The following is a 26,116-nucleotide window of genomic DNA, read 5'->3' as shown; positions in this document are numbered from 1 at the left end:
AATACTGGCTAAGCAGATTTGCTGGAGTTATGTCCTTGAGCAAGTAAGAGGAGAAGGAATCTAATGTACAGTCGAGGGTGTTGGCTCAGCCAAGAGCACAGACAGTTCAACCACAGTGACAAAAGGGAAGGCAAAGTGTAAGGGCCTGGATGCAGGTCGGTGGTTATGTTCTGGTGGAGCTAAAGGAAACTGTCTCCTCGTTGCTTCTGTTTTCTTGGTCAAATAGGAAACCAAGGATGAAGGTGAAGGAGGAGGTATGAAACAGGCGTCTAGGAGATGATGTGTGAACGGACTAGGAACAAGCCCCCTGGACAGCCGTGAGGGCCCACCTGGGTCTGGTGGTCATCAGCTTCAAGTCAGACCAGTAAACATGGTGGCGCATCTTTCCTCTCTCCAGCTATGCTCAGCTCTGTGGTTGGAAGTGCAGAATTGCAGTTAGATCAAAGCAGAGTTAGAGTATTGCCAAGTGAGTGTGAGGAAGCCAGAAAGGGAGGAGGACGTGGAGGGTGTGTGTGGAGAGTGAGTAATGAAAATCATGGAATGTAAGTCAGACAGGAAGGGAAGGAAGGACGTGAGGGGAGAGGCGCTGGAAAGGCAGTAGGGTCTGTGGTGAGGTCAGGGGGCGCCAGAGTCAGAGTTCTTGAGTTGAGCGCACCAGGAAGACAGGAGAGGTGGTTATAACATGGGACATTTGAAATTGGGTTTGAGAAGGGCTTTTGATTATTGGTAAAGCCAATAGAAATGTAATGTGAGCCACATATGCAATTTTAAATTTTCTAGTGGCCACATAAAAAGGTAAACAGACACAGATGAAACTAATTTAAATACAGTAATATATTTTATTTAATCCAATATATCCAAAATATTATCATTTTGATATATAGTTACTATAAAATTTTTTATGGAGATATTTACGTATTTTTTCTCATGCGGAACCTACAAAATCTGGTGTGCATTTTGCATTTTGAGCCACCTCCTTTTTGGCCAGCCCCATTGCAAGTGCGTCAGGGTGGAAGTGAGCTCAGGAGAGGAGAGGAAGTCAGGGAGAGTCGGAACTGGAGATAGAGAGTGACGGCGAGCCCTGAGAGAGGAGAGCCCTGAGAGAGGAAGAGAGCAGTCGTACCTTAGCAACGAGGAGAGGTGTACAGTCTTGTGATGGGAGAGTCCAAGCTGGGGGTCTTTAGGGAGAAGAGAGAAAGTTCTGAAAGTAGCAGCAAGGAGCAAAGAAAAACGTCTATGGCAGTCTTAGAGTGGTTGTATGAGAGTAGGAGAGAGAAATCCACACACAAGAAGACAAGGGAAGTGGGTTTCAGTTAGAACAAGAAAGTAAAAGAAATGTTCCGAGCAGAGGTGGAGGAAATCAGGGATTTTTTAGATGACTAGCTGGGAGGTCCAGGGGCCACGGTTGGAAGGTTTCGGCAGTTGGGGAGTGAGATGGAGTCAAAGGGGGATGAACAAGGCTGTTTGGGGCTTGTAGTGTGTGATGGGGAGTCCTGGAGGTCCTGGGGTTTCTGTGGAGCTGATATAAGCCAGAACTGAGGACTTGGCAAGGTTGATCGTGCTGGTCTCAGGGAAGAAACTGATGGTGAGGCTGAGCGTTTGCAATAGGGGTCTTGCCAGGAGCCCACTGAGTCCTAGGGCACCCCACTCCTGACAGTGGTATGTGGGCTGGGAGCAGGGGCGGCTTGTCCTGCAGCCCCAGGGCCTCTGGAGTTCATTTTGGCTCTTGTGGAGGCCAGGCCATGGGAGGTGTTGGGAGGGGTGGCAGGTGTCCTTAGGAAGTGATTATAAGAGAAGTGATGATAATATGTGGCTTCCCCTGATGGAGCACGTGGGACGGGCAGGCACTGTGCTCAGGCCTTTAGTAAATTGTCTCCATTAAACCTCAGTATATGTTATTATTCCAGGTTTGTCGTTGAGAAGGCAGTCTTTGGTGAAGTAAATTGTCCAAGGTCACCCAGCTAGTCAGAGGCAGAGCCTGGATTGAAATCCACACCTGCCTGGTCCTTAAACCCCACCCCTTGGCACAGCTCACCTCTGTCCCCTCTGTTCCAGGCCCTGGAGTCCTTGTACAATCAAGAGCCAGGTTGGTGGCCATGAGGGGCCATGAGGGTGGATCCTTGGAGTTTAAGGTTTCAGGGGAGGAGACCTTCTGGGGATGATGAAACAAGGGTGGGGCTGTGGGAATAAATGATTAAAATGCCAGAGACAGATGGAATGAGTTATTCTAAGAGGTGCCAAATAAATATAAATGCAAATAGGTTTGAACAAGAACACAATGACAGGGTCTTAAATGGCTTCTGAGGGAAGCTGGGACACTAACCTCTACAGACTTCAGGTCAGAGAAATGCCCCACCATTCCAGCACCCCTGCCCCCCACTACCACTTGGGGCCTCTGGCCTGGATTCTAAACTCCATATGCAGAGTTCAGCTGTCGGGTTTGAAGATATAAACACAGCCGTGATGAGGGGGTCAGGCAGAGTAGAGCTGGCCTGGCCCCCACCCTGCGCATGTTCTTGCTGGTTAATGGTAAGTCCCAGCCACAGGGCTGATAGAGGCTGTCATGGTCCCAGTCTTCTGCACAGTGTCCCGAAGCTGCCTGCTCTGTGGTGCCTTCCCACTTCCTCCTCTCTGGCTTGAGCTTCAGTTCCAGTCAGGATTACCCAAGACGTTCATAGCGTCAACGCAAAATAACAAATAACCATTCTATAGATAAGAGAAATAAGGTGAGGGGCCAGTCCGGTGGCGCAAGCGGTTAAGTGCTTCCACTCCGCTGCGGCGGCCCGGGGTTCGCCGGTTCGGATCCCAGGTGTGCACCAACGCACCGCTTGGCAAGCCATGCTGTGGCGGCGTCCCATATAAAGTGGAGGAAGATGGGCATGGATGTTAGCCCAGGGCCAGTCTTCCTCAGCAAAAAGAGGAGGATTGGCAGATGTTAGCTCAGGGCCGATCTTCCTCATACAAAAATAAATAAATAAATTAATTAAATTAAAAAAAAAGAGAGAGAGAGAGAAATAAGGTGAGTTTACTTGAGCCAGAGTGAGGATTATAACCCGGGAAGGCCTTAGAAAGCGTTCTGGAGAAGCCTGGTTTACAGTCCAGTCTTATATCTTTTTAGAACAAAGAACATACATTAAACATACCCAGGATACATGTTCATCAAAGTTTCAAAGAGGTATTCAATTGCAAATTAACAGGTCAATGTGACCGTGATGTCAGGGAAGGGACTAATCTGGGGGATACCAATAGGGCATTGGGTGTTACCAATAGGGCATTACCAATAGGGCATAGGAGGGGAAGTATGCCTTCTTATCTTAAGAGAGTGTATTCTTTACTTTAATGGTTAAGTAGATGTACAATGTATGTTTGATAGGCCATAAGTCAGGCTTTTTAGTTCAAGCCAAATCAGTTTTGAACCCGAATAGTTACCCCTATACCTCAATATGTGAAAATCTCTTGTCAATAGTAAGCAGAAGAATCCGTGTCTTTAGAAAGTCCTGTTAAGAGGAGAGGCTGTGAGGAGGGGTCTGCTGCTAGCCCCTTCTCCTGACGCCTCAGTGTGGGTCAGTTTCTGTCATCCAAGGGTCACCTTGGGGAGCACAGGGAATATAACTGATGGAGGAGGGACTAGGAAGATAGAACATACTAGAGACCGGAAGGGGGCAGATGGCAGCAGTAGGGGTGGAGGGACAGACTGAAGAGGATGAATGAGGGCAGGGGAAACTGAGGACAAGCTTCCGGATGAAGGCCATGCCTCCCAATTTGCAGGAACCACCTTGCTTTATGCCTGCTGTCCCTGCATGTTGATTCAGAGAGCACTGTTCATTCTTAAAATTGTCTCTGTTTGAAAGTAACCTCATAATTTGTCCAGTAGTAAAAGTGAACTTGACCTCGTCCCCTTGCCCAGCGAGTTTTGTCTTGGCATCTTGGTTCCCTGGTCCCGTTTGCACCTCAGTATATTCTGCCAAATGTAAGAATTCATTTCTTGCCTCCAGCGTTATGATGATCCCCCAACCCTGACCTAAGGGCATCTATTAAAATGCAAATGTGATGTCTCAAGTATGTTCAGCATTTCCAGGGTGTCCAAGGGGAGCTGTCTTTAACATGTAGGTTTATTTTGGGGATCTCTGAAGGGTGTTGACAGACCACAGTTACGAAGGGCTCTGTCTTGCTGGTGGGTGGATGTGAGAAGAGCCTGCCTGCCTGCCTCGTGGACGCCCAGTGCAGCCTGTGAGACCGTGGGCTTGTTGGAGTGCCCTCCCCCCCGCCTTCTGTGAATGGCCCATCTAGTAAAGGAGTTCTGTTTTGTGATAAGGAAGGTAAAAATGGTTGTTCTCGCTACTCTATGTTTAGATAAGTTTTCAAAACTCCAAAGTTGTATATGTAGCGAGTTTAGGTCCTAGGTTGCAGGAAATGATGAACCTTCTTTGGTGGGGCAGACTCCATCACCAAAGGAAACCCGGAAATGGAGCAGCCCCTGGATACAAAGATAAATTGAGTGGTTAAGAGAAGGATGTTTCTGATTTTGTGCTCCCTGACTGCAGTTCCTGTCCTGGGATAAAGCAGCAATAAAGCAAACAGCCATGGGGTTCTCCCCAGGGCGTGCCTGAAGCAGTGGTCCTCTCCAGGGTGCTCTGTCATTGGTCTTGGGCCTGGCTACCTGAAGGAGAGAGAGCTGCCCTTTTCATGGCTAGACTAAATGAACAGTGGAGATGGAGTCAGCGCTCTTAACCACTTCATCTTGCTCAAGAAATGGATGCTGAATGAACGAATGAACTGTCCTTGTTATACTTCCCCTGACTTCCCCGTTACACCCGCCAGTAGCCCTTCTCCAGATCTCACATTTCCTCCTTTCTTCAAGGCTAAAACATCCCAGCTCTGCCACTTGCTTTGGAGAAATCACCTAACCTCTCTGAGGCTCATCTTTATCATCTGCAAAACAGGAGTAATAATACCTATCTTCATGCTTGTTGATGAATTAATAGAATTAGTATATCTAAGTGCTCAGCCAGAATAGGTGCTTGGGAAGTGACAGCTGTTATTCTATTGTGTTGCATTATTGGAGATTCCAAAGCTGTTTTAAAATGTAGATTTTATTATTATCCAGGTGTGCTGAGGCCAACAGACCAGATGACTGCCATTGAGAAGATAGTTTGTTACAGTTTCCAAAAGGAGAGAGCATGCATTGCTCACCCCCAGGGGGTGAGCTGGGGGGCACAGGGGGAAGCACCAGGGTGCGTCAGAAGGTAGAGGGAGCCAGGAGAAAACATGGGCAAGAGTCTTCATTGTGGTTTCCTTGGGAAAGAATGGTCAAGGCAGGGTAAGCAGGCTTGGGATGCAATAGCTTGAATAATTTCATGGTCTCTGGAGCATAGCGGGTGTCCTTAGTTGTCTGATACCTGGCCCTGGGGTGATTAGGTAGGTGGATAGTGGCCCAGAGTATGAGAGCCCGGTAGAGGATGTGGTTGTGGAGTATGGGCTCTGGATTGGTCGGTCTGCTTATGAAAGTCTTGCTTGTGAGAGTCCTTTTCCATCTCTAGGAATTGGCTAGCCCTGGGAGGGGCAGTCTCTCCAGAGTCAGCAAGTTCCCAAGATATTGAAGGATCAAATACAGACTAGAAAACGTGGTTATTACAAAAGCTTGAACAATGCCTTGGAGTGACCAGTTAATTTGTGTTTAGTTTATTAAACTCATTTACCTCTAAACAGCCAACAGATATTAATTGAGCACCTGCTGTATGCCAGGACCTGTGGGATCCAGAGGTGAGCTACAGAACCTATTCTCTGGGAGCTGACGCTCAACAAACCTGCATTTTTGTTAATTGATTTGTGGGTGCAATTATATTCACGTTATTAACTATACCATCATTGGCCACAATTTCCCAACTCAGCTCTATATGTGATAACTGTTGGTTCCAGGCCTTACCAGGTGACAGAGGTCCATCGTCTTTGCTCGGATCCACTGAATTCCCTTCTGTGGCTCAGCCTGCTCTGCTTTCTGTGCAGAGGCCACAGAGCTGGAGGCTTCTGAGCCTGTGGGCTTCAGGGACACTTCCAGCTCCGTCCCGTACAGGTGGCATGGGTTGGGATCTTAGCCTTCCTGTCTCCAAAACCAGACACCCAGATGGCCCTTCCAGCTCAGTTGCTGGTGGAAGTTGGGGGAATGAGAGAGGGGGTGTTAAACTTATCCAGTCCTGCTCCGAGGATAGACGAATTCATCAAACCAAGGCAGACCAGGAGATGGGAGGGAGGTTGCACTAGCGGCCTGGAAAGAGTAGTAATTTAAAAATGACAATAGTCGGGCCCACATTGCAAACACACCCTCAGATGATTGATTTCCTCTGACAGGGGGCCAGCAGAGGAACTGGGAATCTCTCTGAGAGGGATCTAGGGCCACTCCTGTCCTGGAGAAGGAGGGTCTTTTGGCCTGAATTTAGGCAGAACCGCGAGCCTGCTGTTGTTTGGGTCTCTCTGCACTGAGACAACATTTCTTCCAACCCATGCACTGCCCACGTTGGGCAAGAGTACGGGCATCTTCCACCAGCCCCAAGACCCACTTCTTCTTCCGGGGACTCCTTGGTTCCTCCTTCCTCCCGGGCCTCAGTGATGGGCCAGCTCACCTTGACTGCCCTCGTCTCCCCTCCCACCTGGTTTTGTTTCTCCATCCCTCAGCCCCAGCTGCAAAATAATATGCACAACAGCCAGAGTGCCTTCCCCCTCCAGCTGAAAATAAGCACAAAAGCCCCTGATTGTTTTTAAGAATTTTTATGCAGAGTAACTTGGGAAATAGATAGGGCTCAAGAAAAATAACAAATATTGAAGGGAAGTTCCAAAATTACAAGATATCTCTAGAAGTACTAGGAGAAACTGTCCTAGGTCATCATAACATCTAAATCGAATTAGCTCCAGCCGTCCCTCCTTCCACCCACTCGCCCTTTCTTAGAAATGGATGTAAAAGGCTCAGACTCATCTGATCACGTAGATGACCGTAGTCTCATTTGCCTGATGCCCTCACTGGGCCACCTGCCTCGAGGACTCAGGTCTGTGGTCCAACAGGGTAGAGGTGATTGGTGTTCACTGTACACCAGTTGGTGGTTCGGGACCCTCCCAGACTCAGGTAGATAAAACCACAGGTGGGTGCCTCTCCTCTGCAGTGTCCCTGCCTCACACTCTCTTCTTCTCTTTATTGAGGGAAAGTAAACAGACGTGGTCATTAAAGCCAGAAAGGGACAGCAGCTTCAAAGACAGAGATTATTTGGGGCTGCTTATTACAATGAACAATGTGAGTAGTGAGTAACCAGACTGAGGATGATGAAATCAGTCTTGGGTGGTTTAAACAAAGATCCTTGGATGAGAGGAGCTCTGAGGTCCCTCCCAGCCATAAAATCTTATCTCCACCTGCTGTTTATGAGCTGTGGGACCAAAGAGAACAAAAAGAAAATGACTGTTGGTTGTTGATAAAACTCAATTAGGTGACAGTTGAATCATTGCATCCTGTTTTTTAGACCCAGGTTCTTTGGAAATAAGTAAATATCCACTTTTATCAGATGCAATTTGTGAGTATTTTTTTAAACGGGAGGAAAATAAATTCCAACAGATAACTCCCCAAATGCTCTAAAATTATGATTAAGAAATTGAAAAATTAGTTTTTCAAAGAAAGGCTAATTCGATGAAGGGGATAGCTCAGAATGCCTTCTCGTGGTCTCACAGTCAATATGTGACAGAGGCGGCTTTGACTCTGTCTCCACGGAGCCCACACCTGTGCTTTTCCCCCTGAGACCATGTTAGGGAAACTGGACGCAGAGGTTCTGAGGCTCCCACTGTAGTGTGGCCCCGACATTGGAGGACCGTCTCCTGACTCATCCTCAGCTCAGCTGTCAGGGGCTGAGTGGTTTTCAGATAAACTTTCCTTTTCTGTTCTTTAATCCTTGCTCTCAAGTACCTCCCCACCCTCAGCAGACAGTATTTTAGTAAAAGCTCCTTAGGGAGTACTCTTGTTCTCATGATTAAAAGGAACCCTTCACAATTTTAACTTCTGGGAATAATAAAATAGTTTGAAATAACCTCATTTTGAATGTGTCCTGTTAAAAAAAATCAAAGTTTATGGGGGCCGGCCCCATGGCATAGCAGTTAAGTGTGCGCACTCCGCTGCTGGTGGCCTGGATTCGGATCCCAGGCGCGCACCGACGCACTGCTTGTCAGGCCATGCTGTGGTGGCATCCCATATAAAGTGGAGGAAGATGGGCATGGATGTTAGCCCAGGGCCAATCTTCCTCAGCAAAAAGAGGAGGATTGGCATGGATGTTAGCTCAGGGCTGATCTTCCTCACAAAAGAAAAAACAAAAAAATCAAAGTTTAAAAAAACACCAAGCTCTGATAATAGTAAAACTTTTCATTGATTTTCTAAGAATGTGTCTTCACATTCTCTTTTGATATGACAAATGCCTTACTCCAGAACTGTGTGCCGCTGTGCCATGGATGTGTGATCTCATGATGAAATCAGAATCAGAACGTCCAGGGGTGGGGCTCAGGCCTCAGGATGTCTAAGAAGTTCCATGCCTGACTATACTACTCAGCCAGGAGCCAAGTGTCAATTCAGTCCCAATGAATTGCCCCCACAGTTTACCTATACGGGCACTAAGTGGCAATCTGAAGTCATGGGTGAGCAAGGAAAGCCAAGATTTTGTTTATTTTTTTCAGATGAAAATTTTGCTCAAAAATATGTTTTTACAGCCAACAAAAATGTGTCAACTATTTTCATAAGGCAAATGTAAGAGATGATCTTTGCAGTGAAAATAAATGCCTTACACATGTCTTTGTTCTTGCAAAGAACCTTACTGTGGTTCTGCCGTGTCCTGGTTGATGGGTGGGGAGAGATCAATGACACATGCCCTGCCCCAGAGGACCTTTTAGACAAGTAGAGCAGACTGAGATGTAAATAGACAATTGTAAATAATGAGGTCAGTGCTAGAGTTGTATTCAAGGTTCTGACATGGTTCTTTCAGTGGCACTTTATCTTTAGTGTTCAACCTTCTAGAATATTCTTAATCTTGAACATCTAAAGAGTTTGGCTTTGCTTCTCTATAAATGAAATCCCCTTGGAGTACATCAATTTTTTTCTTGTAATTTGTCATTGAACTGTGATTTAATTACTTTTATTAAAGTCAATGTTGCTCAGAACATGGCTATATACAATACAGTGGTATTCAAGATAACTTTAAGTGATATACAGGTGTAAATTTGTTATTTTAATAGGTATTTATTGTAATGTGTAATAGGAAGATACTAATTTTCCACTTATGATGATGATATAAAATTTCCTTCTCAAATAAATTTAAATTAAAAAAAGAGTAGCCCAGTGGTATGCAGCTATGGCAAAATTGTGCAGGCGAATTGTGCAGGTGAGGTGTCCGGGGAAACTATCTGACTGCGTCCCACCCACCATCAGGAAGCCGTGTGCGCCACGCTGAGATAAACAACATCGCCCTGCCTGGCATTCGGGGCTGTTCTTCAAGTCACTGCATTTAGTTTTTAGTTTCTATTTGCTCTCTTGGAACCTCTGGCCTTGCCCTCTCCAGGCCTCTCGAGCCCTCTTCTCTTGGCTTCCTGATCTCCTGAGATGCCGCCATCATTTCTGGAAGCCACTGCAAGATGGAAAACCTTTCCCTTGATTCTCCTAGATCTTGAAAGAGTTATTTTTCATTTTTGTTTTTTTATGTGCTATTTTCCCATCGATCTGGTCTTGTGTGTGACCATGTCTGCAAACAACAGCTATGTTTAATAACTAACAGCTTTGTCTGGTACTTTCCTCAGAGCTGCTCTCACATGGAGGAAGAACATTTTCTTCTTAAAGTTACAGTTTTCAAATTTATAATAGGTGTAAATTGGAGGATCAAGTTGAAGAGAAAGATAATGGATTTCAGCCCATCTAGAAAGGCCTGTCCTTCAAAGCCTTCAAAGGAGTTGCTGCCTCCTCCATGCAGACTCTGGGACCGCCTCCTGACAGAATGAACTACTGTCGCTGCAATGCAATGCTTTGCTTGTGCCATCTCTCTCCTACACACCTACTCCATTCAGACTTGTAAATAGTTATGTTTATTTTTATTTTTATTTTTTATGAAGAAGATTAGCCCTGAGCTAACATCTGATGCCAATCCTCCTCTTTTTTTGCTGAGGAAGATTGGCCCTGGGCTAACATCCATGCCCACCTTCCTCTACTTTATGTGGGATGCCGCCACAGCATGGCTTGACAAGCAGTGTGTCGGGGTGCACCCGGGATCCAAATCGGAGAACCCCAGGCCGCCGAAGTGGAGTGTGCGAACTTAACTGCTACGCCACCAGGCCGGCCCCAATAGTTACCTGTTTACATGTGTTCTTCCCCTCAGATGGGAGTATATGAAGGGCAGTGGCCATATTTTCATCTCTCAGTCAACAAATATTTTCTGAGTGCCCACTACGTGCCAGGCACTGGTCTAGGAACAGGGAAGTTGGAGGTGGACAGTGCTGACAAAGTCTCTCCCTCATACAGCTTGTTATCTTTGCATTTCCCAATGTCTGTCAAAAGTGTGTTAGTTATCTATTGCCACATAACAAATTTCCCCAAAACTTAGCGTCTTAAAACAACAAAAATTTATAATCCCACCCAGTTTCTGAGGAAGCCATGAGTGTGCAAGGAAAGCTAACATTTTGTTTATTTTTTCAAATGAAAATTTTGCTCAGAAATATGTTTACATATAATACAATCTGGCAGGAGTCTGGGAGCAGCTTAGCTGAGTAGTTCTGGCTCAAGGTCTCTCATGAGACTGCTGTCAAGATCTCAGCCAGGATGTAGTCATCTGAAGTCTTGATTTGGCTGGAGGATCTGCTCCCAGGCTCGCTCACATGGCTGTTGGCTGAAGGCCTCAGTTCCTTACCATGTAGCCTCTCCATAGAGTGTTCATGACATGGCGGCTGGCTACCCCCCAAATGAATGTTCCAAGAGAGAGAAAGAATGAGCAAGAAGGAAGCCGCGATGTCTTTTCTCTGATCTCAGAAGTGACACACCATCACTTCTGCCATATTCTGTTGGTCACATAAACCAAGCGTGGTACAAGGCAGAAGGAGGCTACACAAAGAGGCAGGGATCATCCAGGGCTGTATGGAATGCTAGCTACCACAGTAGGGCGATTGACAGTGGGTGCTCAATAAATGTCTGTTGAAGCTTTTAACCCAACAATCCATAAGTCAAAACTTCTACTTTTTTTTTAATAGACTTTATTTTTTAGAGCAGTTTTAGGTTTACAGCACAGTTAAGTCAAAATTAAAGAGAGTTCCCATATACTCCCTGCCTCCACACACCCACGGCCTCCCCCAATATCAACATCTTGCACCACAGTGGTACATTTGTTACAACTGATAAACCTACATTGACACCCAAAGTCTATAGTTTACATTAGAGTTCACTCTTGGTGTTGTACATTCTATGGGTTTGGACAAATGTATAATGACATGTATCTATCATTATAGTATCTTACAGAGTAGTTTCACTGCCCTAAAATCCTTTGTGTTCCATCTGTTCATCCCTCCCCACTTCCAACAACTGATATTATTGTCTCCATAGTTTTGCGTTTTCCAGAACGTCATATATAGTTGGAATCATACAGTATGTAGCCTTTACAGATCAGCTTCTTTTACTTAATAATATGCATTTAAGGTTCTTACATGTCTTTTCATGGCTGATAGCTCATTCGTTTTACTTTTTTTTTTTTTTTAACAAATAAGTGAGTATATTTTTTGCCTGGCTTTGCTGATTGTAACATTTTTGGAGTGTTTTTAATCTTCCACTAAGCTTAAATAATTTGAATGGTTTACCCAGCTAACATGCTGCTGCCATGTTGAATTAAAAAGTCAATAAATGTGCTTGGGGCAGACTTAGTAACTTGTCTTTCCCCTAAATTGTCTGCTTTCCCTTACAATCATATTCCCTAGCCATCTTGCCAGAACCATTCATGTTCTGCTTGTCTAACCATTTGTGGAAAACCTTTGTTGGAAACTCTTATTATGTTCTATTTAAAGTAGATTTTGTTTAATGTACAAAGTAATCAAGTCTTGCTAAAAGAACTGAGCTCTCTCAGAGGAAGATCTATGTCAGGTGTGTTAGTTGACAAAGGGACCTGTCACCAGTGGATGCTTGCTATTAAATAGAAGCCTCAGGTAGAGAGGAAGGGAACTACTTTTTTTGATGGGAAAAAATAGAGCTATATCATAGCAGTTTGCCCTACTCTTACCGTGAGCTGGCAACACATGTGCAAATGACACAGGCAAGATTCAAGTGAACAGTATTGTTGTCTGTGTGGGTTTCCTCATCCTGTTCTGCCAAAACTGAAAGTCAGTACAGAACTGACAATAAAAGGCTGGTGTTCTAATTAGTGAGATTAAAGGAAAAGGAGTCACTTCCCTTGTGGCTGATTGGTTTAGGAAAATGTTTTCATTCCTAGAGGAAGGAAGAGTTTCTTATTTTTTTGTTTTCCTCCCCAAGAGGAAAAATTTCAAGCTGAACAACAATTAGCACTAATATGGCACTTTATAAATTGTGATGGAGCCTCGCTAGTTAAGCTGTGAATGGATATTGTTTGCACTTAATCTTTAACTGTATTAACGTTCAGTTTACTAAATGGACTGCCTCAAGTTCAGGCAAGTTGTAATGCCTTGTTGTGCCTCAATAAAAAAGTTACCTGCAAAAAAAATTAAATCAACTTTTCTTTTTTTTTGAGAAAACAATTTCTTGTTATAATGAACCAGAAATGTAAGATTCCACTGAAACTGGGACAGTTAACAGAATATGGATGAACTTAATTAAATCTTCAAGGGCAATAAGAAGAGCGTCAAATAAAGCCAATGAATGGAGAAGCCAAGATTGGTTTGGGATAAACATAAGGATCATCGCATTTCAGCAAGGGTGTTTCCCTGCTGGTAGTCTGCCGTCATCCTCATCATCATCTAAAGAGCAAGCAGGGCTTAGAGCAGGAGAGCTGGAACAACCACCATGAAAATGCTAACTCATTTGTATAATATGCGATGCTATGCCTACCGTTTTGACTCTCAAGGGTAACAGACTTTTTTCTAACAAGTTGCAACTAGACAGCCAGCAGCTCTCATGAGGAAAAGAAAAAGAAGCTTATATCTTTAGGAGAAAAACAAGTTATAGACCCTAGTGTGTGGAAAGGGATGGAAAATCCTGGAAAACAAGAGTTAGGGTGAGTTCGAAAGATGTACTCTGTGCAAGTCTTAGTGGAAAATCACGTTAACTCTTCAAAATTTGCTAACATTTAAGGGTTGATGAAAATGGTAATTGAATTTGTATTTCTTGAAAACTTGCTCCAAATTATACCCAATGTTTCATGGAAATATTATATAATAGTTCTACTTAGCTGTTTTAACAGCAGTATTTTCAATAAAATGGAGTAAATAAGTAGGAAAATGTTCCTCACTTAACAGTACCTCTTGGGAGCCAGGGTACCAGTGTGGTCACCACCACTTCCCTTGTGGTAACCAAACCTCCTGAAGGCCATGGAGGTGGTAATGATACCTGAGAGGTAGTAAGTAGCTCCTGAAGTACCTCCCTTCCAAATCCAAAGTTACCAAGGATTGCAAACATCACAGCATCTTTAAAAATATTTCTGAATATCAATGATATTAAGATCTGTTGTCAACATTTCCTGCTCCCACACCTTCCTCCATGCGCAGCCCGCTCCAGTTAGCCACACTCTTACTTGCAGGAGTTGGAGAATAAGCGTAGCAGGGGCATGCATCCTTTTTTATTTTTTAATTTGTTTTTTTGTGTGTGTGAGGAAGATCAGCCCTGAGCTAACATCCATGCCAATCCTCCTCTTTTTTTTTTTTTTTTTGCTGAGGAAGACTGGCCCTGAGCTAACATCCATGCCCATCTTCCTCCACTTTATGTGGGACGCTGCCACAGCATGGCCTGACAAGCGGTGCGTCGGTGTGTGCCTGGGATCTGAACCCCGGGCCGCCAGCAATGGAGCGCGTGCACTTAACCACTACGCCACAGGGCCGGCCCCAGCATGCATCTTTTGAAAAAATGTCCCCCATCGATTTTTACCTGTCCTGCTGGAGGTCAGGGTGGGAGAGCTTCCTTTCCACTGTCAGTTGACACAGTAGGTGTGCATTAGTGAGCTTCCTGGCCTCCGCACAGGCTGTCTGAGAAGGCTGCCTTGAGGGAGAAGTCCAGCTGAAAGAACACAGGGAGTCAGGGCACCTGGGGCCTCACCCAGGATTTGCCATGAACATTTGATGTCCTTTATCTGTAAACCGAAGGGGCTGGACTAAAGGTCCAGCGGAGTACTGATATTTTGCTGTTCCATTTTGGCCAGAAGCTGGTGAGCCTTGTGTAGTTTCACAGGGTGAAGTTACTATGTTTTCCCAGAAATCTAAACCCAAGGTTGCAAACTGGTGGTCAGATCCGGCATGCAGATGTTTTGTTTACACTCCCTAGTGTTATTTGCTTTTGTCTTTTTTTTTAATTCTTTGTCAACACTAAAAAATAGGGAGATTTCTCAAAATCACTTCTGGCTTCTCTTGAAAATTTTGGATCTGACAACGCCTGGTCCTCATTCCTACACCACAACCTCTTCCAGACGGGGCACACACTGTTGGGTTCCCCAGGCCCACCTGGCCCACTTTACTCATTTCCATCCCTTCCTGGCCACTGTAGAAGTTGGAGTTTGCAACTCCTGTTTTAAATTCTCTCCATATTCTCCAGATCACATGGGCCAATGGTGCTTTGTAAAGGACACATATTCCAGCATATTTGAACTTTCTTTGCTGCTTGCAATGGCTCCAGGAGGCTGGGTTTGTGTGGGCACGTGAGCTGTGGGCATGCCTGTCGCGCTTGTTCATGAATGCAGAGGGTGGGAGGAGAGCTAGAAGCTGGAAAGCTTGTCATGGTTCTGAAAAGCTCCCCATCGTTACAGCTGCATAACAGATGTGCAGAAGGTTCCATGTGAACATCTGTGCATCAAGGAGAGACAACACCAAAGGAGGAAAAAAAGATTATGGGGTTTTCAAGTGTCTTTTTCCCTCCTCTTCTTACCCTTATTGTCTAGGTCCGTGCCACAAACGACGAACAGGCGGCTGCTGTACCCAGCTCGGCTCCCTGTCGGCCCTGAAGCATGCTGTCCTTGGGCTCTACCTGCTGGTCTTCCTGATTCTCGTGGGCATCTTCATCTTAGCAGGTAAGAGGAGCTTTCCTGTCCTGGCCTTTAAGGATGCGGACGGAGGCACACGGGAAGTGAGAGCAGGTGGGAATTGGAGAGCTGGAGCCTCCACTCTTCATTCCCCCAGTCATGAGCCTGAACATTGCCCTTCTCACCACAGAAACCATGAAGGAGGAAGCTGGCTGGTCTTTCCAGCTGGGCATGACTCTTAACAGAATTGCCCATTTCATGCGGGATGAGGAGTTGGCAGGGGCTATGTGAGCTTGGGAGAGCTCAGTCCAGGAGCAGAGACCTAGCTGCTCTGAATGACTTCTGACTTTTCCTGCATCATTGGGTGCATTACATTGGGCCTCCCTGGAGCTCTGTGCACAGAGCAGGCTGGGCCCCTTGTCCTGGCATGCAATGAAAATAGTCATGAGACATTGTGTTGCTGAGGCTAATCAGGTCGTGGTAACCTACTTCCCTTTTGTAGTTACTGGGGGTGAGATGGGTTGGCCTAATTCAGCCAGGCTCTTCCCCCTAGTTTCTGTCTGTAAAACAGGCTGGTGATGGGCTGGAGTTTGGAGCACATTCTCTAGCCAGGGAGAAGCAGAGCTCATGGACTTAGGAAGGGATCAAATGGAGGACCTCATGCTTTGAGCAGCCTAGCTCACCACCCACAGGGCATCCCACCGTGATGGAGGTGGTGAAGCAGATAGGGACAGAGGCTGTGGTGGTCCTTCCTGACTCTTACCCAGAGGGAGGGCTGCTCAGTTCCCACTTTCTCACTGGAGGTATATAGAGCTGACAAAGTAAGCCATGGGGTCAGTATATTTCAAACTCACTTGTCTTACATGAGTATCTACTTGGTGCCAGGCTCCATGCTAGGGTTGAAGACACAGTTAAATAAGATCTAAGGGCTTGGGCCAGCTCCGTGGCTTAGCGGTTAAGTGCGTGCGCTCCGCTGCTGGCCGCCCGGGTTCGGATCCCGGGCGTGCACCGACGCACAGCTTCTCTGGCCGTGCTGAGGCTGCGTCCCACATACAGCAACTAGAAGGATGTGCAAACTATGACGTACAGCTATCTACTGGGGCTTTGGGGGAAAAATAAATTAATTAATTAAAAAAAAAAAAAGATCTAAGGGCTTGCCTCAAGGAGCTCCCAATCTAGGGAGTGAGGCAGGGGCACACAGATAGCGCCCTGTCTCAAGGCAGAATGCAGTAGGGACTAATGGGGACTATATGTCGACACAACAATTGCTGTGGCAACCGGGAGTAAAAAGTGTGGGTGTTGCATGGAGAAGTGGGCGGGGTGGGGGAGGGGCTTGGTCGGAGCCAGGCTGCTGGCCAGGGGGAGCTGACTGGAAGTGCTGAGGGTGAGGTCCTTGAGTTAAGTCTAGGCCAGGATTTAGAGGTTAAGCCCTTGCCAATGACCCTTCTCTGGCAATCCTGAGGCAGATGCCCAGGACCTTCTTGGTCTTTTTTTTTTTTTTTTTTTTACTTTTTTTGTTTATTGCGGTAATGTTGGTTTATAACATTGTATAAATTTCAGGTGTACATCATTGAACGTCTATTTCTGCATGGATTACATCATGTTCTCATGTTCACCACCCAAATACTAATTACAATCCATCACCACACGCATGTGCCGAATTATCCCTTTCGCCCTCCTCCCTCCGCCCTTCCTCTCTGGTACCACCAATCCAATCTCTGTCTCTATGTGTTTATTGTTGTTATTATCTACTACTTAATGAATGAAATCATACGCTATTTGACCTTCTCCCTCTGACTTATTTCACTTTGTATAATACCCTCAATGTGCATCCATGTTGTCACAAATGGCTGGATTTCATCGTTTCTTATGGCTGAGTAGTATTCCATTGTGTATATATACCACATCTTCTTTATCCATTCGTCCCTTGATGGGCACTTAGGTTGCTTCCAAGTCTCGGCTATTGTGAATAATGCTGTGATGGGGACCTCCCTGGTCTTGATTCACTTTCTGTCCAGTGAGAATCTTCGCTTGGGCCCTGTGATGGGAAGGTCAATGCTGCCTTCACCCTTAGGTTTCAACACTCGGGGCGAAGGGCATCATTAGGGGTGGTGTCCGTCCCGCCAACCATTGACTTGGGAGGCAGCCAACAGCAACAATGAGAGAAACTCATGATTCATCCCAGGGATCAAGGGATGGTGTCCAGCCAGAGGATGATTTGAACATGTTCTTGGGCTGCTCAGTGAGAGAAGGGAATCTGGGTTTTGTGGGCTTGGCTGCCATGACCATAACAAATTTCCAGAATGTTTGGAAAGTGTTTCATCCCAGCAGGAAAGCTGGGCTATTGTATTACAACTACTCTGCTGAACAGGAACTTTTAGGTGACAGAAGAGGGTCTAGAGGAGAGAGCCAGGCTGGGGGGGACCCTGGGGCAGGTCTCTGGAGGTCTGAGAGGCCTGGAAGGGCATCATCTCTTGGGGAAGAGAAGACATGCAGAGTAATGAAAGGTCTCTTCTGGTGTCTGATGGGCTGCCATGTGGCAAAGGGCAGACATATTCTGTGTGGCCTCAGATGGGAGACCTAGACAAATGGGTGAATTTTGTAAAGAAACAGATTTCCATTCAAAATAGAGGAGAGTTTCTAACAAGCAGTGCTGTCCAGTATGATGCATAAAAGCTTTTCTCCTGGCTTGGAGGTTAAATGGGATTTACAATGACATCCTGGAAGTTTCAGAAAGGAGGGTGGAACATGGTTTCCCAATCTAATGAAAATGTTGCCACGCTTCCCTGGTTGTTCCATGTGGAAACCTGGGAAGGATTTTAATCATGGTTACCTTTGAACCTGAAGTTTCTGAGTACAAGATTGTCTGTGTGGAATGAAAATTTTGGGTGGATTGAAACTGATATGATGAAACAGAGCATCATACTTTATTTCTTGGCTCTGTGGCGTGGCCACTGTCGCCTCACCAGGTTCTTGTCTGGAAAATCATGTTGGCCTCTGGGAGAGGTTTGGTGAGGGTGGCCAATGAAAGAATACAGTCACCAGCTGCCTCTTCCCTAGGGAAGGGACTTAGGAATGTGATGGACAAGTCTGGGGTTCTTCAAGGAGGCCCTGACTGACCTGAGGTAGGAGGTTTCTTCAGATTACCCTGAGTGAAGACCTCCAGTGATGCTCCCTTTCAGAAAATACAAAGATGGTGGGGAGATCCATAGTTCAGCATAAACCAGAGCTGGCCTGGCCTTCTGTTACGTGTCCTGCTGTGGCCATTTCCCCATCTTGGGCAGAACACGCTCTCCAGTGCTCTGCTGAGGTCATGTACAGGAGTTAACAATGGACTGAATTGTGTCCCCCACAAAATTTATATCTTGAAGCTCTACCTCCACATTGTGATGGTATTTGGAGGTGGGGTCTTTGGAAGGTAATTAGGTCATGAGGGTAGGGCCCTCATGATGAGATTAGTGCCCTTATAAGAAGAGACATGAAAGAGAGACACAGAGAGAGAGAGAGAAAGAGAGAGAGAGGGAGATGTCTCTCCACCAGGTCAGGACACAGCAAGAAGGGGTCATCTGCAAGCCAGGAAGAGAGCCCTCACCAACAACCGAATCTGCCCACACCTTGATCTTAGACTTCCCAGCTTCCACAACTGTGACAAATAAATGTCTGTTGTTTAAACCACTCAGTCTGTGGTATTTTGTTATAGCAAACCCTAGCTGACTAAGACAGGAGGAGTTCTCTTTGAACCACTCTGAGACTTTAAAACCTCCTCATGGGCACAAAGCTCATATATCTTACAAACTGGATGACAAATTTTTTTGCAACCAAGTGCCGTGTCTGAATACCTGATTGGTAACATCTGATTAGAGTACAAATACTTGCCCTTACTGTTTTCCAAAATTTAAAAATTATAACCTAATTACACAAAAATATTACTCTTACATGGGGCTTCTTAATTCGTCTCTTTACCCAAGTATTCAAAATAAAAGGCAACTACTGTACCTTGTGTTTTTGCATCATCCGAACTTCCCCTGTCAGAAGGTTAATCTAGTCATTGCCCAAATTATTTTCTCGATTGGGCTGTCTACCCACCATCTAACTATCTATTCTTGACCAGTATCCTTTTGGAACTTTCCTCTGATATTCCCACACCATCACTGGGTTCTATGCCCCCAGCCTTCCATCATCTTCCAAGGAGGCTGCATCAGTCCGTTCTTTCTAGCCCCAAATTGCTCTAAGCTTTTCTATCTCTTCAACCCATTTTGTTTATTACCTGGGCTGATAGTTCGCTGTTATGTTTTGGTTCTGTTCCAGATTCATTTTTAGACAATACAGACTATCGGGCTTAAGTGCATGAACAGGAGAATTGAGATTGGATGGTCATGTCACAGGAGGTCCTCAGTTTACCACTTTAGTGAAGATGTTCTCTGTGATGAAGTTTAAGGGTTAGAGTAGGTTCAATCTTACCCATGACTATTCTGGGACGTCACTGTGGTGACAAAAGTCATCAGGAAGTACCTCTTTCTTCCCTTTCCTGTCATGACTCTATTGAGGAATTTGAATTTACACTGTGCAAATGAAACAGCAGAAAGGGGAAGTACAAACATCTGGAGGTCTAATTCGGTGGGAAACTGGAGTATTACAGCCAGTGTAGACTGCAGAGCTGGACCAGCGAAAGTTCCTGGTGAAATACGGTCTCCTCTCACATCTTAGTTTAATTCTTTCTTAACAGCAGCAGTCAGACATTGCCATCCCCCTCCTCAGTAAGTGCTTAACTTGAGCATCAGAGCTTGTTGGGTGCAGGGCAAGGGAGCAAGCCCTGGTGCTTTAGTCCATTCGGGCGGCTATAACCAACTGCCACAGACAGAGTGGCTTAACAACAAACATTTATTTCTCACAGTTCGGGGGGCTAGGAAGTCTGAGATCGAGGTGCGGGCAGATTCGGTGTCTGGTGAGGGGCTGCTTCCTGGTTAATAGATGGCCGTCTTCTCACTGTGTCCTCACATGGTGGAAGTGATGAGGGAGCTCTCTGGGAGCTGTTTTATAAGACACTAATTCCATTCATGAGGGCTCCACTCTCACCACTTAATCACCTCCCAAAGGCCCCACCTCCTAATACCATCAAATTGGGGGGTAGGATTTCAACACATGAATTTGGGTGGGACACAAACGTTCAGTCTATAGCATGGAAATAAAAAGAATCATGAAATATGATTCCTGCTCTGGGATGGTTTAAAATCACAAACACACATACGCGTTAGGACAGTATGATATAGCTAATGCTACGAGCCAAATTATGCAAAGGAGAGCCTGATTCCCAAGAGCTGGAGTGGCTGGGGAGGCCTCAGCCTGGGGAGGGCTGAACCCCAAGGATCCAAATATGCTTTGGACTGAGCACCCCTTTTTCTGATCACCTTGTTTCAAGTAGGTCTGTCCCTGCCTCGCAATCAGAGAACAGTGTGCTCAGAGCCGGTATCCATGTATATGGCAGATTAGTGATAGCATTGTGCATCTTGGAGTTAAGGGTGTGATGCCCTTGGCCTTTACTGGGACATTCTGTCAGAAACAGCGCCATGATATTCCATTCTGTACTTATTGTAAGGGTGCTGTTGAGGACGCCGTTCCTTCCATTACACAGTGTCCGACTAAGAGGGCCCATGAAGAAATTATTTTCTGCCTTAGTCTCAGAAGGAGGTATGCTTTCCTTGAGGAATCAGTTTGTTTAAACCTTAAGGAGACTGTGAACACTGAAAGTAATTAGAATCACTTTCAAGGAGGTAATTAATGCAAACTGAGAGTTAGTTGTCATCCTTTAAGATGTGTAAATTTGAAGGTAATTAAAATGAAAACCTGGAGACAGATCTGTGGTCCACCCACAGCAAGTGTGCAGACTTGATGGAAAGCATTTTTCTGTTGGTCTCATTCCTGCCTCCATTTAGTATCTCTAACTTGTTCTTCCTTCGTCTTGTTCTCATCTACTCTTATGTTAGTGTATTTTATGTATCCTTGTAAACTGCCTTAATACTTTTTGGAACAAGGAAGGGTGTCATGCACAGTTTTTCTTTTAAAAAATATTCTGTCTACTGTAATTCTGCAAGTACATGATGTTTTTTAATATGTGAATGGATGAATGACTACGTAAATGAGTGACAGAGACAAGAAATCTTGGAGGGGATCTTATTTTTGGAAAAAGGTGATTATTTCAGTTTTAGCCAAGTATTGAAATGACATGGTAAATATGGAATCACCACTCAAGGACATGTGGCTAGTAGAAGAAGTAGGTGTGTAATTAATTATATCAATACACACATATCATAGTATATACTGGATTGGCATTATAGTATTTGGGGAGAATATTAAGATAGACAGGATCATGCAGTCTCTTGTACGGGTTAACACCGTGGACTTTGAGGCCAGCCTGTCTGGTTTGAATTCCCTTTTCTCCCTTACCAGCTATGTGACATTGGCCAAGTTACTTAATCTTTCTGTGCCTGAGTTTCCCCACTGAAAATGGGAGAAATAAGTGTACCCACCTCATCGGGTTGTTATGAGAGTTAAACAAGTTAATATATCTAAAGCGCTTAGGAAAGCGCCTGGCACACAATAAGAACGATAGAAGTAGTATCTATCAGTGTTATTGCTTTTATAGTCTTGGTACTACCACTACTGTTAGTATTATTATTCTTGTTTTTTCTTGTTTGCTTTGCAGTCAGTTAAGCTTGATAATGTGAACTGAGAGAAAAACTTGGGTTTAGTCCCAGCTCATCCATTAACACTCTGTAATCTTGGGAAAAATCCCTTTGCTGTCTGAACCTCAGGACACTCATTTGTAAAACGAGTAGGTTAAACTAGATCAGTTTCTCAAACTTTTGACCATGACCTACATTAAGAAATATATTTTACGTCATGACTAGTTCACATGTAAACACATAAGTGAAATCATCTTAAATGTGGGATGAATGCTGATGATTTTCTGTTCTATGCATTTTTCAAAAACTGGTCACAACCCATACATTTATTTCATGGTCCACAAATGGGATACAAGCCATCGTCTGAAAAACAATGGGCTAAATGGTGGTTCTGTTATTCTGTGTGTCTTTCAAACATTCTAAGAGAATAGTTATATTCTCTTCGGGATATGGGCTTTGAGGGTAAACTTCTGGGTTCAAATCCAAGCTGTGCCACTGAATGCTTCTATAATCTTGGGGCGAATAATTTAACCTCTCAAATCCTCAGTTTCCTCATCTATCAAACAGGATGATGATAGTACCTACCCCATAGGGTTGTTGTGATTAATTAATTAATACATGAAAACTCTTAGTGCCTGGCACATAAAAAGTACACAATAAATGTTCGATATTATTATTATTATCATCATTGGAACAATCAGAGGGATTTTGCTGTCAGAATAGCAAAGGATTAGAAACCTACTCGTTTAGCCTGAGCACCCAGTGGTTTTGTCCATAAACAGAGAGAACTCGGTGTGCTTGGTGTGGTGGGAGGGTATGGGCCCACAGCCCACATGTTTCTAATAAACAGACAGGGGAAGGCTGGGTCTTTGTCTGGGGGGTCTTGGGCTTGCTGTGACAACGCGGGGCTCAGGACGCCAACAACAGGCCAGTGTTTTCAGCACTGTAGCTCCTCAGTGGAGGGAGGGAGGGAGCCAGCTCTGTGGTGCCACTCCTACGTGGCACTCAGGAGCTTGGCCTTGGAAGGGGCCTCAAAGGAGGTTGTACAACCTCCCTCCCAGGGCGAGAACCTTCCCCCCAACTTCCCAGAAAGACGAGGTATTCTGCTCCTACTGAAGAACAGCCACAAGTCACAGAAACTTCTTCCTAATCTTCCTTGACTCTCCCACACATGCTGTTTCCAGTTCCTTTTGCAGGAACAACTCGTAACAGGGCTTTCTCCTCATCCCCGTGATTGTTATTCAGCGAGTTGAAAACACTAGTACCTTCAACAATAGCTCATTAGACCTGGTTTGGTCTATGTGTATGCCCCTATCTTCACACTCACTGCATTATATTGAAGTTACCAGTTTATGTGCTTGCTCCCCTTTTAGTCCAAAAGAAGGCTCTTTCATGATAAGGCACTGTCATGTTCGTCTCTGTACTCCCAGTGCCTAGCATAATGCCCCGCACACAGTAGGTGCTCAGTTAATGTTTGGCCTAGACTGAACACCTCAACATAATGGCCATCCTCCCCCTCTCATCCCCACCCAGTGATCCCCCGGTTTGAGTGGTAAATGGAATTAGACACAGTACTACATGTGTGGTCTTGCCAGAGTAGGTGTGCTGGGCTGTGACCACCTTTGATCTGGACGCTCCACATATGCTGATGGTGCCTAAATTTGCACCAGCCTTTCTAGCAGTGACTCATAGTAATACACAACATCACACCCAAAAGATAGAATACTATGCAGCCATTAATAATCATGTCTGTTCCCTACCTTACCACAACCCCAGATCTCTTTCAAAGGAAACATTGCCTAGTGAGGGCTCCTCCGTCCTGTGTCAGTACAGCTGGCTTTTGTTGGTTTTGTGTTGGTTTTGGTTGCTTTAACTTAAATGCAGATCTTGTTAGTAATCCCAGTGAAATATCATCATGCTGGTTTCTGCCAAGTATTGCAGCCTGTTGGATCAGTTTGAATCTGGATTTGGACATCTGTCACTTAGCTTTCCCTTTCAGCCTCATGTCATTGGTCGAGTCTGAGCCATTATCCCAACCCAATCCCCATTCCATAGCCTGCCGCCATGTGCACAGTTCCCAGGAGGTTATGATCAAGGGCATGCCAGCCCATGCACACACTTTGCTGTCCTGTGAGGTGATGTGGGGTCACCACAAAGACCCCCCCACCAGCCTTCTTCCTTAAACCTAGATCTCACCCACCTGAAAAACTACTTTCCTCCTGCATCCCACGTTGGCTGTGTGGGCCTTCCCAAGCTTATCAGAGCTTCCCTAGCAGAAGGTACTTCAGCCTCACCTTAGCTCCAGAGGAGTGGGAGGAAAAAGGAGGAAAAGAATTTTGACACCCTGACTTCTCCACGAAAGATTCCACTGCCCAGCATGAGGGACCTTTCATCTCTCTGTGACTTTGATGGATGCCTCCAACCACCCCTGAAGTGAGAAAAGTGGGCATGAGGGAGGGTTGCCTGTAAATTTGACAGCATGCTCTCTGGGTCTCCAGTCAAATCGTTATAATAATTAGATAGGACAGAGCAGACTACCAATCTCAGCTACATGCCCCTGAAATCCTTCCTCTAGACAAAGGGCCAAATCTGGCCACTGCTTGTTTTTGTCAATAAAGTTTTTATCAGCACACAGCCTGGCTCATTCATTTATGTACTCTCTATGGCTGCTTTCATGCTACAACAGCGGAGTCGAGTAGTTATAACAGAGACCATATGACCTGCAGAGCCTAAAATTGTTACTTCCTGGTCCTTTACAGAAAGAGTTTGCCAACCCCCCTCTAGGCTTACATTGATCATTAATTAGCACTTTAATCTTTCACCTCTGGATTGTACTTGATAGTTTTCAAAGAGTTTTCACATACGTTATGCCATCTAATCCTCCTAACAATCAAAGGAATCCAGAAAAGAGTTCACAGTGGTATATGGATGAGGAAACGGAGGCTCAGAGTTGCCTTTGCCGGCCCACGGTCCCGCAGGGGAGAGGGACCCTGGAGCATGACGATGGGCCTGTGTGATGTCAGGACTTCTCCTCCTCCGGACTCCTGTCAGGGGCAGTATTTATCACCTACTGGTGAGGTGCATGGACGCTGGAGGCAGACTGTCAGGGTACAAATCTTGGCTTTGCCACTTACTGTGTGACCTCGGGCACCTTATTCAAGCTATCTGAGCCTTAGTGTCGTCGTCTATAAAGTGGAAGTGATAACACTCCCCACTGCAAAGCGTTTTGGTGAGGATTAAATTAATTCATCCATGTAAACTGCCTACAATAGTCCACGGCATGTAGTAAGTATGATCAGTGTTTGTTAGGCGATTATAATCAAGTATAACTCCTGCGAAATGTACATAATCCAGCCCTCATTTCACCCCGCTATACAGGAAATATCAAGAGAGACTTGTCAACTGCTTTGATTTCTATCCCAGGAGCCAGGATTGGAGGAGACTTGAGAGGAACTGTGAACGCAGTGCCCAGATCTTGCTAAGAAAAGGAGCTTTCTTATTTAAGCGAGAAGAAGATGGGAATGGGCTTGAGTTAGTCTCTCGCTTCCTCCTGCAGCTCGCATCTCCCTCTTCACGGCTCAGCCTTTGTACCTTCAAAACCTACCTTTCCTTCTGCTTTCCGGTTCTATCTCCTGCTGCGTGTGCCAGAGCTATAAGGAGATTTTGTCACTAACTGATGGCTGTGATTCTGGGCTGGGATTGAAGCCGAGCCACTAACAAGCTCTTTTTCTCTGCCCTTTTGGAGAGAAGTTATAAACTCTTGGAATTTCTGTGATGATCCTATAGGCATCCTGCCTTGTCTGCCCCCATCCAAGGGCCTGGAGCCCTCTTGCATCAAATCCAAAATAACAAACACTTGTTGAGTGCCAACAATGTGCCTGGCACTGGGCTAGACACAGCGAGATACGAAAAGAAATAAAGAGAGGCCCTGCTGTGAAGATTGTACCAACTGGAGAGCAGATATGCAAAAAATAAACTATACAACACAGTATACAGCAAAGAGCAGACGTTTTGGAAGCAAGCAAACCTGAGTTCAAATATCAGCTTGATCTTTTACAAGTTGTGATCTGGGGAGATTATTTAAGCCTCATTTTTAAAAAGCCCTTAAAATGGAGACATGATCACTTGTGAGTATTGTGACGATTCACGAGATAACACGTAAGTGCTTTGCACAATGCCTGGCTTACACCAGGGGCTCCATAAAGGTATCCCTGTAAATCTCAAAATAGAGGTACTGAAATATTCAGA

The 26,116-nt window shown here is 45.3% G+C and overlaps 1 protein-coding gene across 1 annotated transcript in view; it reads left to right on the top strand.

The window, feature by feature from the left end:
- The window catches only part of SCARA5 (scavenger receptor class A member 5), a 118,358-nt gene that overhangs the window by 15,035 nt on the left and 77,207 nt on the right, over positions 1 to 26,116 (top strand). Inside the window, exon 3 of the mRNA XM_087437225.1 lies at positions 15,105 to 15,233. Coding sequence (XP_087293351.1) covers positions 15,105 to 15,233 — 129 coding nt within the window. The remainder of the gene's footprint in view (positions 1 to 15,104; positions 15,234 to 26,116) is intronic.

Source organism: Ceratotherium simum, chromosome 12 (assembly GCF_057802395.1).
Source record: "Ceratotherium simum simum isolate JZ-2026a chromosome 12, ASM5780239v1, whole genome shotgun sequence".
NCBI classification, from domain to species: domain Eukaryota; kingdom Metazoa; phylum Chordata; class Mammalia; order Perissodactyla; family Rhinocerotidae; genus Ceratotherium; species Ceratotherium simum.
This window is presented reverse-complemented; position numbering and strand designations above follow the sequence as displayed.